The following is a 17161-nucleotide window of genomic DNA, read 5'->3' on the forward strand; positions in this document are numbered from 1 at the left end:
CAGTGTTCTGAGTGGGTCTCTTGGCAAGACTTTCAAAGCACAAGGACATGGACTTTGCTCGCTGCAGTGGATGGGAGGAAACAGCTCAGTGGGATTTGTTGGATAGTCAATGCCTGGGTGGCCGGCAGGTCCCATGCACAGTGCCCTGTGCTCCGTGCTTTCCAGGGAACTGGCTATGGTCATATTTTAAACTCCTTCCTCAGTATGATAGTGTTAGGAGATGTGGCCTTAGGACATTTCTAAATTAGATAACTATAGTGTCCTTATAAAAGAGACCTCATGCTGGTAGTGGTGGAACGTGCCTTTAATCCCATCACTTGGGAGGCAAAGGCAGGAGGATCTCTGAATTCAAGGGCAGCCCGGTCTACAGAGCAAGCTCCAGAACAGTCAGAGCTACATAGAGAAACCCTGTCTCAACCCCGCCCCCAAAGGAATCCTTATCGATCTCCTGTCTGTTCCCACAAGTGAGGGTGAAGTAAGCTTTATCAGACATCAGTTCTGCCAATGGATGTCTCAATCTTGACCTTCTAGCTTGCAGAGCCTCTCTGCACACATTGTATTGTTTGTACACTGTCTAGTCTGGAGTACTTTGTTATAGCATCTCTAACAGGCCAAGAAAGGACTCTCTGCTTGCCTTCTGCTTTCCATCTAAAGCAATTCCAGGTCAGGGGCTGTGGGCTTCAGAACCATTCCATACATAAGAGTGAGCTTCACAAAATGTCCTTTCAAAGAGAACTAAATTATGTTTTCCAGGGGTAGAGGTCTGAGACATCTGGTTCACTCATAGCCTGAGTACAGGGACCTCAATCCCATGCCTGTCACAGGGCTGTTACCTAACCAGACCCCAGGCGGGTTCTGTAGCTGGGCCTTTACTTTAAACCCTTGGGAAACAGACGGAAAACTAGAAAGAAGGCTATAGACTCAGTCACTGAGGCATGTGCCCTATTTAGTCATCGAGCATGCGCCCTCCTAACCTAGTCACTGAGCATATGCCCTCTTAACTTAGTTACTGAGCATGCACCCTCCTAAAACCCTAGGGAGCACTGTTTTAAAAACTGGCAGAGCCCGGCGTAGTGGTGCACGTCCCAGCACTCGGAAGGCAGAATCAGGTGGATTTCTGAGTTCGAGGCCAGCCTGGTCTACAAAGTGAGTTCCAGGACAGCCAGGGCTACACAGAGAAACCCTGTCTCAAAAAGCAAAACAAAAACAAAAACAAAAACAAAAACAAAAACAAACAAACAAAAAAAAACCAAACCAAACAAACAGGCTGGGCAGTGGTAGCACATGTCTTTAATCCCAGCACTTGGGAGGCAGAGGCAGGCAAAGGCCAGCCTGGTCTACAGAGNGAGTTCCAGGACAGCCAGGACTACACAGAGAAACCCTGTCTCGAAAAACCAAACCAAACCAACAAACAAATAAACAAACAAAACTGGCAGAGTTGTCCAAAGGGTGACTGAGTCTAACTTAGAGCCCTTTTAAACTTCTCATTCTCAGTTTCTTTTCACTGAGAAATATTTCTGCAACCCTAAGAATTCAAGCACATGGAGAAATGTACATATCAAACACTTACTGGTAATAAATCATAAATTTATTTTAAAGTAATTATTTGGTATAAATATAATTTTATCCTTTATTAAAGATCATCGGAAATTTGATATGCTTTATTTATTTTTACATGAAGAATTAAATCTTGGCTAAATATTTGATATTGAAGAATAAGAAGCAGTTTTGACTTTTTTGTTTTGTTTTGTTTTTTGTGTTTTGTTTTTCGAGACAGGGTTTCAGGGTATCTCTGTGTAGCCCTGTCTGTCCTGGAACTCACTTTGTAGACCAGGTTGGCCTCGAACTCAGAAATCCGCCCGCCTCTGACTCCCGAGTGCTGGGATTAAAGGCATGCGCCACCACTGCCAGTTTTGACTTTTTTCCCACCTAAATTGATTGGTTATAAAATTGTCACACGGAGCATACCACTTCATATAAGTAAGTAGTACAAAGTAGCAAAAAAAAAAAAAAAAAAAAAAAAAAAAAAAACCTTAGCGTGTACAGTAAAAACACTTCATTTCATAACGTAAGTTAGTCTGAGATCTGAGCCAAGCGTCCTAGGTGTGTGTGTGTGTGTGTGTGTGTGTGTGTGTGTGTGTGTGTGTGTGTGTGATCATTCCCGTAGTGCCCCTGGGCATCTGACCAGTAGCAGTTATGGAGACCAAAGATGCCTTGGATCCATTATACTTGATTTTGAATTAATTTCTGGTTTCGTGCCTCACCATTTGCTAAATTCAGTAACTCAGCTCCCATTTTTTCGGCCCACAGTTTAAGAAGACGTGGTCTAACCTGGGCCAATTTATGAAGGTCATCTTTCTGCCACACTAACCCTGTTCTCTCTTGTCCAAGAAGGTGTCCTTATGTGGGCTTTGAAGTGGGACAGACCTAAATTTGGCTCATTGATCAGCCACGTGTAGTTGGCAGGGGCCTAGGTCTCTCCCGGCGGGCAGTGGGGACTGCGGACAGTGGGGCAGCCAGGGTGGGCACTGGCCACCCTTGGTCGCGAGGCGTCGCACCGGGTCTTTTCCCAGAGCAGAGGCTTGGGCGCGCTCCCAGGCGCATTCCAGGCTCCACAGCCCCTCCTCTCTCGCCTCCGCCACAGGGCTGGCGCCTCCCCCGAGTCGTCGGGACAGTCCCGTGCAAGCGGCTGCGGACTAGTGGCCTTGGGAGCTGCAAGGGACCCGCGCACCGTGGGGACTCAGGGCCGGGCAGAGAACAGCGACCTCCCTTCTCCAGCAGCAAGACTGTGAGTGGCAAGATGGGACCGGGCTCTCAGCGCGCGCTTGTCCTCCTCTTGCTGCTCCTCGCCAGCCCCAGAGCGCGGGCTTTCCAGGTCAGTGTCCCCGCAGTGCGTCTTGGAGTCCCGCTTCCCTAGGAGGTAGCGCCGAGGCCAGGGCATGCCACGCTCCACTCCTGTGCTGGAGTTGGGACTTGGAGCGGAGTCTCTGGCTGGGGTTTGGTTGATGGAGAGAGGAGCGGGGTCCTCCATCTGTCATTGCAGGCGACCTGGGCTGCTGCAGCCCAGCGGGAGAAGGTGGCCCCGCGTGGGAATCGCCAGCCCGGGAAAGTTACCCCGGGACTTCTGAGACACTGGTCTTTTGTGGGTCTTGGTGAGAACACCTGGCCGCCCAATTCTGTTAGAGAATGTTCGCGCTCTCCAAATCCAACATTTACGTTTCTAACTGAAATATTCTTGCTGCCACCACACCCTAACCATTTCTCAGAAATTCTTAGCAGTGACCTGAAGGATCCTCAGGTGGTCCTATCCTGAGTACCCGAAGCCTTAGCGTTGCAATTATATTTTCTTACACACCCATATGGGCAGCAGGGTCTTTCCTTTTTTTCCTTTCCTTTCCTTTCCTTTCCTTTCCTTTCCTTTCCTTTCCTTTCCTTTCCTTTTTTCCTTTTTCCTTTTTCCTTTTTCCTTTTTCCTTTTTTCTTTTTTTCCTTTTTTTCCTTTCCTTTCCTTTCCTTTCCTTTCCTTTCCTTTCCTTTCCTTTCCTTTTTCCCTTCCTTCCTTCCTTTCTCTCTCTCTCTCTCTCTCTCCATTTATGTGTCTAAATCCCACTGGATTTATTTGCTTGGGTAGATTTTATAATAACAACAACAAGAACAATAAGTATTATTATTACTTTATTAACCATTGGAAACTGACTTTTAAAATTGAGACTGTAAATAAAAAATATATTAGAGACTTTGTATTATCAGGTTCAGGCCAGCTTCCATCAAAGGCGTTTCAGCAGACAGAGGTCCTTTACCTCTCTGAGAGTCCTGAAGCAGTTTCTTCAACCATGTCAACAGCAGCATAAACAGCTGCAGGATGTGCAGGGAAGCTGGGTGCCTGCTGAGTGTCAGATCCTTGCAGGTCTTCTAGGCCTTCTCTAAGACCACCCAGTCAGGAAGACGTGGTATAAATTCCCTCTCTGGCTGGACTCTGACCTGAGCTCTGTCCATGCTCCATGCTCTGGGGCTAAATTGCTGCGCACTGGCAAGTTTCCCCAGGGATACTGAGAAGTCCCCTGGGGTGCAGCAAGGCTTTCCAAGCCTGGAGAATTTGGTTTAGGTCAGACCTGCTCCTGTTAGTGGGGAAGGTAATGAGTGGGAGTCACAGGAAGTTGCTCAACAGCCAAATGGCCAGGACGGAGCCTGGGGCTCCTGTGAGCCCACCCACCAGAGCAACGGGATCTCCTTAGTTTTGCAGATTACAAAACCAAACCAAACCTTCATCCCGTGCCCAGTGCCAGAAGCACAGAAGATACATTTCCACTGCACTCCTCCATCCCAGGCTGCAAAGGGGCAGGGCATGAGAGGGGAGACATTCTGGAGACCAATCGTCTCGTGATAGTGGGTGGGCATCTGTCACACGGGGCTAGGTGGGAAATAGTGAGATTAGGGCGACGGGTGAATCTGGTGCAGAGGCAGCATGGAGCTAGCCTCAGCTTGAACATGTTCCTGCGACAGACACTAAGATCCGATCCCTGCCGTGCCCTGGCCAGGCTTTCTCAGCCCCTCACTACCAAGCATAGCCTTTTTTATCTGCAAAACACTTGTAGGAGAAACCAGAGGAGGCTAAAGGACCAGCCACCCATGTTTGCTCTAGTTAAACTGACCTTCAGCAAATGGCTGGGGGCCCTCATCCTTCCAGCCCCAGGCTGGGAAGCAGAGCAATGAAGCACACGGAAGCCTGTGTTACCTTCTTCCTTGTCATCCTTCAGAGCTCTGCTCGGAGAATCACATCTTCCCAGAAGCTTGCTGACCCCCTGCTCTACATAGCTCTCTGCCTCTATTTTCCTGCTGTGGCTTCCTGAAAATCAACACTGGCCTGTGTCAGGCAGTCTCTAGGCAGATCTTGGCTGTACAGGACATGACCCAGGGGACTTCTAAAAATTCTGATGCCAGTCTTACCTCCAATGACTCTGGTTCAGTTAGTCCAGGTTGCTCCTCAGGCAGGGTTAATGTCCCTAGAAAAGACACCCGAGACCAAGATCAACTCTCAGAGTCACAATGTGGAGTCAGTTACAGCCCAAGAAAAGTTTGGGGTCAGGGGAATTCTCAGTCCACTGGACTCAGTGTGGGACTCACAAGGACTAACATGGTGTACCTGGAGTCTACCTGACAGTATAGACCCCAAGGTTCTCAGATCCATCGATGAGACCTGCTGGCAAGCAGTAAGGATGGAAATTACCCTCGAGATCACCTCTTTTATTCAGGAGATGGGCTAGGATGGACAAGGGACTTCACCAGCAGAGGCCAGTGGGCCTCCAAGTGGAGCCAGTGTGAGCTGCCCTGGAAAAGCCCTGTCTGGGGTTCCTCTCTGTCTCTAAATGTTCCCACTTTGCTGACTTTTGTGACACCTAAGAGTGACATTATAGGTGTGTATCTGTGTGAGTGTGAGTCCATGCATGCATGTGCCTGTAAATTCACAATTGCCTTGTGTGTGATGAAGGTGAGTGTGCATATATGCTTGTGTCAGGGTATGTGAGGAAATGTGTGTTAGTATGTGTGCGTGTTATTTCATTTGTATATGAATGCATGGTTGTGTGTGTGCGCACGTGTGCCCATGCACATATGTCAAAGTATTTGAGTACTACAGTGTAAGTATGGATGTGCTAGTGAGTGTATATCTATGTACATATGTCAGAGGACATAACTGTTTTCATGTGTACATGTGGGTGGAAGCATGTATGTAATGGTGGTGCTCTAGTTGACATCCATTGCTGTGACAAAACACTGAGCAAAACCAACGTGGAGTTTTTGAATTGCCAAATACTATCCAATATAGGGACAGGCACACTTTTATCAGTTCACCTATAGAACAACATCCTTAGTGTCATTTCTAGAGTTTGCCTATCATGAGCAGTGCTTCATGGATCAGAGAAGGGAGCTGGTCAGTAAAGAGAAGCATTTGCCACCCAGAGCTGATGCTCTGAGCTTGATTGTTAGAGCACACATAAAAAGCTGGGTGAGCTACACCACACACCTTCACACACACACACACACACACACACACACACACACTTTTAAAAAAAGCTTTGCATAGCTTTTTGCATAATATAAATTTCTTTTCTCCAGTATGAATATGTAGGAGAGGGATTGCTGAATCAAATGGAAAATGAATGCTTAATATTGCAAGGAATTTTCAAACTCGATTTTATAGCTGCTATGCCCCACCAGCTACGTAGGAGAGACTCAGCCGCCCCACTTCCTTGCCAGTAGTAACATTACTAGGGTTTTCACCCCAAATCATTGCAACAGGTGTCTAGTGCGATCTCTGTAAGACTTGTGTTTGTTTCCCTGATGACTGGCAAATGCTGTGAGGTGTTTTCTTGGGTGCTGGTGGCCACATGAATAGTTGAGTCAAGCACCTATTCAAGCCACCCTCCTTTTGCTTTTGTTTGTGAGATGGAGGTCACATGTTCAATTTGTAGGTTCCCCTCAGCCTCCCCAGTAGCCCGGATGTAGTCATGGCCTGCCAAGACCACTTGCCCAATGGATTTGTCTTTATTCTTGTTCAGTTTGGAGCTTTTATTTTATTTTATTTTATTTCAGATTCTAAATGCAAGTGAATTAAAAATATGTTCTCAGTTTGTAGCTTCTTTGAACTGCTTTTTTCTTTTTCTTTCAAAAATGACGGTCTTATGAAGCCCAGGCTGGCTTCAGGCTAAGACTGGACTTGAAATCCTAACCTCGACTGTCTCTGCCTCTCATGTGCTGCAGTCAGGTGTGCACAGCCCCTCCCCACTCAGTGTCTTCTGTAGAGCAAAGTCCAGTAAAATCCTATTCATTGGCCAGAATTTTAGTAATTAAATTTGAGAACGTTTGGCCTAATCCCAAAGCCAAAACATTTTTCTTCTGTTTTCCTCTAAAATGTTCATAGCTTTATACTTTTTACTATGATCCATTTTGAACATCCTTTAATAGTATGGGATTTATGTGGAAGATCACAGCTTTGCATGTGGATATTCAAATATTCTAATGGTATTTATGGAAATGCTACTAAATTATCATTGAGTTGCCTTAGCCTAGCCTATCCTCTTATGGACGTGAGGTTTTTTTTTTTTTTTTTTTTTTTCTGCATCAATAGTATACTATCTTTTTTCAAAAACATCTTTATTCACTTCTCTGTGTGTGTGTGTATGTGTGTGTGTGTGTGTGTGTGTGTATGTATGTACACATTTGCACACTCATGCATATACTATTAGATATTTACTGAAGGGGAAAGTTAGGCCTTCATCTTTATTTTTACTTTTCAAAATTATTTTGCCCCCTTTAGGTTCTTTGTTTTGTTTTGTTTTGTTTTTTTTTTTTCATTAAAAGTTTTAGCGTGAGGGCTGTTAGATGCTCAGTGTGACAAGCCTGACAGTGTGACTTTGATTCCTGGTACCCCAGACAGGAGAAGGAGAAAACTGACTCCTAAACCTTGTCCTCTGAGCTCAGCCACACGTTGGTGGCACGTGTATGAAAATGCACATGTGCACAAACACACACAGAGAAATAAATGAATATAACAAAATTTTTAAAACTTTCAGAATGAGCTCTTCTTTATATACTCTACTGCAATTTTGATTTGTATTGTATTATATTTATAGATCAATTTTGGGACAGTGGACCTTCAAATCTGTGAATACAGTATGCCTTCCCATTTACTTAGATATTAACCGTTTTTTTTTTTCATCAGTATATTTTTAAACAGAAACTTGTTTTTGTTCAAGTTGTGTCTAATTATTTTAATTTGGGGTCATTTAAAATGCTTTTAGTTGGGTTAGAGAGATGGCTCAGTGGGTAGTGTTGACTTTGCCAGAGTGATGACAGAAAGTCCCTAAATCCACATAAATTAGGCAGGGGTGGCGGCCTTCTGGTGGCCTCCGCACACGAGAGGCAGTTTAACATTTAAATATAGAATTGCCACTGCTAGTTCACAAAAGAACAGACATCTCAGTCAGGGTCCAGAGGGCACTGTGCTTCCCAGCACCTTGAAACACCCAGGAGGCCACTCTATGTCTACCACCCTCTGTCTCCACTGCTGGGCACTTTCTTCCATGGGTTGCCAAGGGCCAGGGGTCTGCTGTGGCTAACTTCCTGTCTTGCTGACTTTCCTGGTATGTTACCCTGCTGCTGAGTCTGTTATGGACGTTACCATGACTACCTCCTTTTGCTCTTTCCAATTAGCCATTCAGCCGGGACATCTCTCTGGAGGATTGTGCATCCTGGCCCTCTACTTTGGCTTGCTGGGCTTGTGGTCCTGCCTGTTGACCTGGGGACTTGGAAACGGGGCCTCTCTGCTCTCATAAATGTTCCGAGGTCCTGCTCATGCTCTTCCTTGGTTCACCAAGTCAAAACATCTCTGATACCACTTCCTGCCTGACATGCTTGCTTGGACCTGTCTGTTGGCCGTTAGCCCCACTGAGCACGTCATTGACAACACACACACTTTAAAATTATAAGATGGGGTTTTGTGGCCCATGCTAGTCTTGAACTTGTAGCCATCCTGTCTCAGACTTCTTTATGCTGGGATTATGATCTGTAAGTATAAAGGGGCAGCCTGTGCAGCCCCAGGGCTCTGAGAACAGGGGCAGATACTGAGTGAGTAGAACTTTCCTTTCATATCCTCTTCCAGAACCTACGCTCTCAGTAATCTCCTAGAGCTTAAAATAAGGACAAGAAACATAAATAAATAAATAATAAGATCTTATTATCTAACCCTTGTCAGGCCTAGACCTCATTATGTGGACCAGGCAAGCCTCTAACTAGAAACAATCCTCTTTCCGTTGCCTCCTGAGAGCTGAGGTTACAGGTATGCTCAACTGGATATATTTTATTAAGGAAAAATAGCACCCATAGTTTGACAGCACTCAAAGCCACCAGTTTCAGAAAATGGACTGTACATACCATGGGAGTCACCATTTGTAAGAATATGTTCATCCAGAGGGAGCTACTGGGCATGAGACTTGAGTCGCCTGTCCCGGACTAAGGGTGAGCAAGGCAGGCAGGCAGGGATGGGTGGAGGGAGGGAGAGAACGGGCAGGCAGGCAGGCAGGCAGAGATGGGTCGATGAATGGATGGAGGGAGGGAGGGAGGGAGGGAGAGAGAGAGAGAGAGAGAGAGGAAGGACAAAAGATTGGTTGTAGAGAAGTACGGTAATTTAGAATGTAGTGTAAAAGCATATTAATGTGTTGGCGTTACCTGACTGTGCCAGTGTTGGCCTAGAGCATCTGTCCCTGACTTAATGAAAAGAATGTACATTGCTAACCACAGCCTGGCTTGTCACCAGCATAGGCATTGTCCCAAAAGGCACCCAAGCCCAGGTAGTATAGAGCCACATCCTGCCCTGATCAGCTTTTCTCCTGGCTGGGTAATTTGGGTATGTCTCTGTCCCTGTCACTCAGTTTCCTTCTCTGAATAGCAATGACAGCAGATGTTCCTATGTCATGGTGCATGGTGAGGAGAAAATGCATAGAAGAGAAGACGTGTGACGTGTGTTTAGCATGTGTCACAGAGAGGAAGGGATAGCATAGCTCACAGCTTGCTAAGTGGTGAGAGAGGAACAGGAGAAGCCACTGTTACTGTTTCCATGACTGTTTGAGAAAAGGGTTTGGTATGGATATAAAATCACCAACAGCCAGCAAGGAACAAATTAAAACTGTAGGCTGTGTGTGTAGCTCGGTGGTAGACACCTGCCTCTAGTGTGTGGATTCCATCCCTGCTAACACACACACACACACACACACACAGAGAGAGAGAGAGAGAGAGAGAGAGAGAGAGAGAGAGAGAGAGAGAGAGAGAGAGAACCTCAAAACGCCCTGTGGCTCAGGCCCTTGAAGGGAGACTCCAGCTGTAGGCTTTTGGCCATTAATTTTGTGTCAATTTAACTAAGTCATGGCTTTCCTACATGTTGCAGGGAGAGTATTATTTAGATGTGATTAACATTACATCAGTGACTTTAATTAAAGAAGCGACTCCCCTTAAAATGGAGTTTTTCTCTTATGCAAACAACAGAGGAAGTTCTTCCAGGCTGCCTTTGAACTTGAGGTACAACAGTGACATAGATCTTGCCTCACAATTATGTGAGCCAATGAGTCCCTCCATCCCCCCCCCATCTCTCTCTTCCTCTTTCCCTTCCTCCTTCATGAGTGTGTGTATAGGAATGCAGGTCACACACACACACACACACACACACACACACACACACACACACACACACAATATGTACCAAGGCTGGAGACTTGGCTCAGGGTTAAGAGCACTAGCTGCTCTTTCAGGAGACCTGGGTTCAGTGCCTAGTACCTACATAGTGGCTCACAAACACCTATAGCTCACACAGTGGCTTACAAACATCTGTAACTCCCGTTCCAAGGGATGCAACTTTCTCTTCTGGCCTCCACAGGTACTGCATACTTTTTGGTGTGCAACATACATATGGGCAAAACACCTATACACATCAAATTTAAAAATAAACCAATCTTAACAATATAAATATGAAACACGTCAAATATGCATGTTGTACCTTACATATTAAACACATCCTAGTATATTAACTATGTTTAATTCCTGTTTATTTCCTGTTGGCTGTGCTTCTTCGGAGAATCCTGACTAATGCAGGGGTTGTGGGCAGCTCTTGGGGTGACTTCTCGAACTTTCTCTGAAGTCTGTGCTCAGTGGAGGAGTTACAGCCCTAGACTTGATCTAAAAGTGAAGCTCTAGAGAAAATGCACACAATTTCCCCATGACTCGGGCTTAGCAAGCCCGAGTTGGCAAGTGCACTCTGTCCTCTCTGAGACCTAAAGGCATCAAAACATCTGTGTTTCCATTAAGAATATGCTGACGCGGCACATAGCTGTGGCTGAGGAGGAAGCAGGGTGAGAGGCAGTCCCTTCCAGTCGGAGGGGTCATCTGTGGCCGCCGGAGAGCTCAAGGATCTATCAGCAAGGTAACTGTTGTGGTTGCTACCCGGCTAAGATGCTGCGAAGAAGTTCCCTCAGCTGTGTACATCAAAGCCTCAAGGACCGACCAGCCCTCGGGACCGAACATCTTGCCTGTGGGAGTCTCCACAGTAGGCCCTGGGTTTTGACTTCACTTATAAACACAGCCCAACAGCAAGGAGGCCTGGATGGGGTGGGAAGGGCTAGGACTACTAAATTCTGGGATGGGGGACAGGTAATCTTGGAGTCACACAGCATCCCTAGCTGTGGGCCCCTCAGTCAGCTGGAGGGATCTGTGTATAAAGTGCTTGCGGACTCCTCTCTCCTGGTTGGTTCTCAAAGAAAGGTGAGCATGGCAAGCCCTGAGGGGCTTTGAGCAAATACTGTGAAAGAGCCAATGACAAAAGGGTGAACAAGGGCTTCCCTGAGTAGGATGGGGCAGTGGAATATTTATGGAGAAGTGGGGTGGGGTGGGGTGGATGGCTAGGGAGTGTGCGCACGCGTGTATGTGCACGTGCTCCTGAAACGTCCTGAAAGCGCTTGCTCCTGACATCAGGTGTCCTGATCCCAAACACTCTATCAGCAAACCTGGAGATGGGCTGGGGCCTCACTCCCACAAATGATCCTCCATTCCCACAACACTAGATTGTAGATGCACTCGCCCATGCCTGGCTTTTTACCGTGCTAGACCACCATTCTCACCCACCGAGCCCGCTCACTAGGCCGCAGATAAGAGCATTCTCGTCACTCTCTAGAACCTCTGGCTCCTCTCCCAGTGCTCAGCAGTGATGTCATGTTCTAGAACCATCCATGACTGGGAAGAGCTGACTGTGTGACCCCACTCTTCACTGAAGGCTTCATATCTGTCACTTCCAGTGTCTGAGTTTGAATTAGGTGACATGTTGTCTCTTTCAAAAGTGGTATAACAAGAACGATAAACCCAAAGCCAGGCATGGTGGCTCACACCTTTAATCCCACCATTTGGGAGGCAGAGGCAGGTGGATCTCTATGGGTTCGAGGCCAGCCTGGTCTACAGAGTGGGTTCCATCAGAGCCAGGGCTACACAGAGAAACACTGTCTCTAAAAAAAGGAAAAAAGAAAAGACAAAGATAAACTCAGGTCTTTTTATTCTCTCAGAAATGAAAATTTTCCCTATCTTGGTTTTACCTTAAATGTTATTAAAATAAATAGAGGAAATTTTTCTACAGCTTCTTGTCAATGGCATAATCCAATTGTGTAGCCAGAGATTTTTTGCTTTGTTTTGGTTTTCATTTTTGTTTCTGTGGTGATTGAACTAATGACCTTGAGCATGCTGGTTAAGAGCTGCACCACCATCCTGCCTTTCCTGCTTCAAAAGCCAGTCACAGATACTTACTTCAACAGGGGCGAATCTCAAGAGAAAATAATAAAAACCAACTCCCAAAAAGCGAAGCCCTGAGGATCCTGTGAGAACCTATGAGATCCAGAGCCCAGACAGAGTGGTTTCCTTTGTCGCTCCTGGGGTGGGGAGGGCCTCCTACAGCCCTGACTGGGGCTGACCTATGCCCAGTCACAGCCTCGCTTAATTTCTCTCCAGAATGGGAGGTCTGTTGCAGAGGGTTGTGGGGAGCCTAGGTCACCTTGTACAGATGGAGTCTGGGATCTTCCAATGAAGACTGGCCCCTCCTCACTGCCTCAGACTTTCGCTGCCACACAAGCTTGCCTCTTGCCTTCAGCAGCTCCTCAGGCGACCTGCGCGGAGGCTATATATGAGAAGTAGGAAATGGTCTGTCCCCACACCTCAGGTGCTCATGTTCTGAGCAGGCAGTGGTCATGGGTAGGAGAGCTCAGTGGAGAGAACAGATGGAGGAAGAAAGCCCAAGCTAAAAAAGTACACAGAGGGAGGGAAGTGAAGTTGAGAACAGAATTAGACACATGCTGTGTCCACTGATGTGAAAGTATCAGTGCATCCAATGGAAGAGGGACAGACAGATAGCTGTGTGGCCATCTAGCCTGTCAGATGGCAGTGAAGATGCACGTTTGTGGATGACTCAGGAAGGAACAAGGAGCAGGGAGTTAATGTAGGTGTCTCTTTGTTTGGATTAGTTTTGTGTTTTGAATTCTTTCAAGGTGGATGCTTTCCCCGACCAAGTAAGACGATAGATTCTATTTCCATTTGAAAATGAGGAACATTCCAGCATGGCCCATATGTCCCCCAAACTCAGGTCTCTTGAGTACTTGCCCTGGCTGAACAGGGGTTCCAGTTTCATCACCCCCATTGTCAGGTGGGCTTAATTCTGGACTAGGGCAGCTGGTTCCCACCAGCTCCTTGCCCAATACTTCTGGACCCGAGAGCTGCCCAGTTAGCGGCAGCTGCGGTCAGGAGCCTCAGACATCCCGTGGAAGGCATTCCTTAGCTAGCTGCGGTCTCTCTCTCATCCAGCAGACTAGCACCGGAGATCTTCCTGGCACTACCTGAGGCAGGTCAGGCAGGGATGGGTCAGAGAGAGCCTTTCGGCCTTCCTCATCATCAAGTCATCACAAACCTTGGTGGGTTCCCTTTTTCCAGTGTCAATACAGCCTGAGGCTGTAGGTTTCACCGCAGTGACAGTCGAAGGGATGAAGCCTCTGGTGTCAAGTTATCCTTGGGGTCAGCACTGAGATTAGAGAAACCCAATACAGGCAGGGTCACATATAGGTTCTCCCCCCCCCCGCCCCCGCCCCCACTCTCCTCTTGTCTTACATCCTGGGGTCCCGGGGCTTCACTCCAGGTTCAGATGTGTTCGCCCTTCCCTGCAAAGCCTTTGGAATAGAGAACTTTTGACCTCAATGCTGAGCCCTGGTGCATCGAGCTTTCTCCCAGGTGTTATGAGCCGACATCTTGTGTGATGAGGGCTACCTCCCCACTTCCTGTTTTCATTGTCCATTGACCAACTTTTTAGGAGTTAAAAAGTCCACTCCAGAGGTGTTAATTCCTAGTATAAATTCTTGTAAAAGGTCCCACCATATGGGATTATGTGGGAGCAGATGAGGAAGCTCCTTGGGGAAGGTTGGAAGGCACAGATGCCCAGACTCTACCACTCCCCGGCTGCATGATCTGGGTCAAATCGCTTACCTTTCAGCCTCTGTGTGACATGGGGACCAACATAATCCTAATCCTACTCACAAATGGAGGCTGCCTTCTCCACACGTGGCCGCCGGCCCGTTGCCGAAGCAGGGAAGCGGCAGCATCTGAGGAAGAGAAGTTTGTCTTTGTAAGCGGAAGCACATCCCAAATGGAACTGACACAAGCCGCAAAGACATCCGGTTCCTTTTTAGCACAGGAAGATAGGTGTGGGAGCCCAGGTCTGCAGGGGTTGGCCACGCAGTGCTAGGCAAGTAAGAACAGGCCATGGCCTGGGCACCCGGGACTTGGTGGGGAAAGAATGGCCAACCGTGGGGGAGGACGTAGAAAAACAAACTTCTCTTTCCAGAAGTTGCCTTTGGGGCTGTGCCTCATCGGGCCCCTGTTACGGTGGAGGCCAAGGAGCCTCTGTGGGGTCACAAATTCCAAGGGCAACTGGGAACTCAATTTTGTCAAAAGCATCCATTGAATCTAGCCCATGCATGAGTCATGTGTTTGGTGAAAACTCCAAGGTGCCGCGCGGCCTGGCAGTCTCTCCGGGAGAGTGGCCCATTGTGGTCACAGCAGCTCTACTGAGAGATTGGACATGGCCCAGGCTGCGGAGGCCACATACCTCAGCTGCCCAGCGGTCTCACTGCCTTTCACATGTTTCTTTTACTTATAAAACCTACACTTGGGGCTTGGGGACCTAGGAAGACATAAGCATCAACCTCTGTGGCCTCTACATATGTTCACTTGCACACATGTGGCCACATACATGAACATGCGCACACAACCATTTACACAACTGTTGCTCAGTGAAAAATAAAAACAAACTAAACCATGATCCACATCCCTAAGGATGCATGTGTCAGCACAGTGTTGATGTATTTATTGCCTCCTCCCGCCCCCTTGCATGGAATACAAGCCAGGTCAGACAGATTACGCTTTGTGACACATAGTTCCCAAATGAAGGAGAATACCTCAGCCCAGAATCAGTTACCCGAGGCCCGTCTCCTTCCTGGATATTCCTTGTCTTTGCTCCACCCCCACCCTAGCCCTTTTCTCCTTAAGATTTCTATTTCAAGTGTGTGTGTGTGTGTGTGTGTGTGTGTGTGTGTGTGTGTGCATACGCGCGCTGGGCATTGGTGGGGTGGGGTGCACAGTATGCGAATGTGTAAGTGCAGATGACCTCGGAATACAGAAGAGGGCATCAGGGTCTCTGGAGCTTACAAGCAGTTGCAAGCTGTTCCTTATGGGTCTTGGGAATTAAACGTGGGTCCTCTGCAAGAGCAGAAAACACTCCTAACCACTGAGCCATCTCTCCCTGATGTCCTGACTCTTAAAGCAATAGAGACGGAAAGGAAGCCTTGTAACTTTTATCATCCAGCACGATGCTTGCGTTGCTCTAAGTCAGATGGTCTTTGTCAATGTTAAGTACGATCATGATTTCCTATTTAAAAAGCCCCACAACTGGTATTGACTGTTGAACATTTCTTTATTCTATTTTCCCCTTATTTTACTTTTTACATTTTTAAAAGCCCAGGAAGCAGCGGGCCTCCCTGTCTATTCTCTGGGTCCCACTCTTCTCTTGTTTTCTGAAGTGTCCCATGGAGAAAGAAAGGAAAATTTCACCCAGCCCAGAACTCTGTCTTAACTTAGAGTAAGGAGGAATGTGTGTGTCTTTGGAGCGACAGGGCAGTCATTATAAGAAACATTGGCTTCAAATGGTTGCTTAGCCACCCAGTCATTTAGTCACCAAGTCTGCCCTTGCTTGGTTGTGTCTAAGGGTGAAGTGGGGGTGTGATGTGTGTACTTGGGCTGTCACCTAGCAACTTCCCGGAGCAGATGCCGTTGTCCAGGTAACGCAGTGGTCCTCACCCTTCCTAATGCTGCGACCCCTTGACACAGTTCCTCATGGTGAGGTGACTCCCAGTCATAAAGTAATTTTGTTGCTACTTCATAACTGTAATTTTGCTACTGCTATAAATGCAAATGTTTGATGTGCAGATGGTTGAAAGTGTTGTTCAACCCCAAAGGGACCAAGACGCATAGGGTGAGAACCACTGAGGCACAGAAGCGAGGGGTGCCTCGGAACGGCTGATCTACCAAGGTGTTTTACAGGGCACCAGGGAGTCCGAAGCCCACGGTTCAGACTTCTGCAAGCCCAGATCATGACGGTAGGCTGCCACCAGCTGCAATGAATGGCCTCTTCTCTCCCCAGAGCTGTATCGACAAACAGCAGCTCCTTACAACCATCCGCCAGCTGCAGCAGCTGCTGAAAGGCCAGGAGACCCGCTTCACCGAAGGCATCCGAAACATGAAGAGCCGGCTGGCTGCACTGCAAAACACGGTTAACAAAATGACCCCGGATGCACCTCCAGGTGGGTCCCAAAGCGCCAAGAAGGACACCCAAGAACCTTCCCCGAAACTCTCATCAACCAGTTTGTCCTTCATGTGTGCACACAAGTGTGTGTGTGTATGTGTGTGTGTGTATTTTTATGTATGTGAGAGATAAAGAGTATGAGTGAGTGGGTGGGTGTGTGTGTGAAAAAATGTGTATGCGTGTGTGAGAGTGTATGTGTATGTGTGTGAGTGTGTGTATGAGAGTGTGTAGGTGTGTGTGTGTATGTGTGTGTGTGTGTGTATACTAAGGTTGTTCCTCTCCTACATTTGATAGTCACCTATTTCCAGGTTTTTTTTTTTTAAAATGATTTCTTTTTTGAGTGTTTGTCTGTATGCATATGTGTGTACATGTGCCAAGGAGGCCAGAAGAGGGCACTGGATCCCTGGTTTTCTGCAAGAGCAGCAAGCACTCTTAACCCCTGAACCATCCCCACAGCCCTCTTGTTCCGTTTTTTACCGTATGTAGCTCAAGTTGCTACATAACTTGGCTTCAAACTTGCTGTGCAACCAAGGATAATCTTGAACTCCTGATCCTCCTGCCTCGGTCTCCCGACTGCTGGGATGATGGTTTGCATCCCTAGGCCTAGTTTTGTTTTTTGTTGTTTCAAGATAGGCTCTCAATACATAGCTCAGGCTGGCATGGAACTCAAAACCCTCCCATCACTGGCTCCAAACAGCTATGGTTTGTCACCACACCCAGCCCATTTCCTCT

At 47.3% G+C, this 17161-nt stretch overlaps 1 protein-coding gene across 1 annotated transcript in view; it reads left to right on the plus strand.

Annotated features, from left to right (window-relative positions):
* Window positions 1-2650: 2650 nt before the first annotated feature.
* Window positions 2651-17161, plus strand: part of Fbln7 (fibulin 7) — a 33249-nt gene continuing 18738 nt past the window's right edge. The window contains exons 1-2 of the mRNA XM_021194568.1: window positions 2651-2875; window positions 16268-16427. Coding sequence (XP_021050227.1) covers window positions 2801-2875; window positions 16268-16427 — 235 coding nt within the window. The 5' untranslated portion in view covers window positions 2651-2800. The remainder of the gene's footprint in view (window positions 2876-16267; window positions 16428-17161) is intronic.

The sequence above is a fragment of the Mus pahari genome, chromosome 3 (assembly GCF_900095145.1).
Source record: "Mus pahari chromosome 3, PAHARI_EIJ_v1.1, whole genome shotgun sequence".
Taxonomy (NCBI): domain Eukaryota; kingdom Metazoa; phylum Chordata; class Mammalia; order Rodentia; family Muridae; genus Mus; species Mus pahari.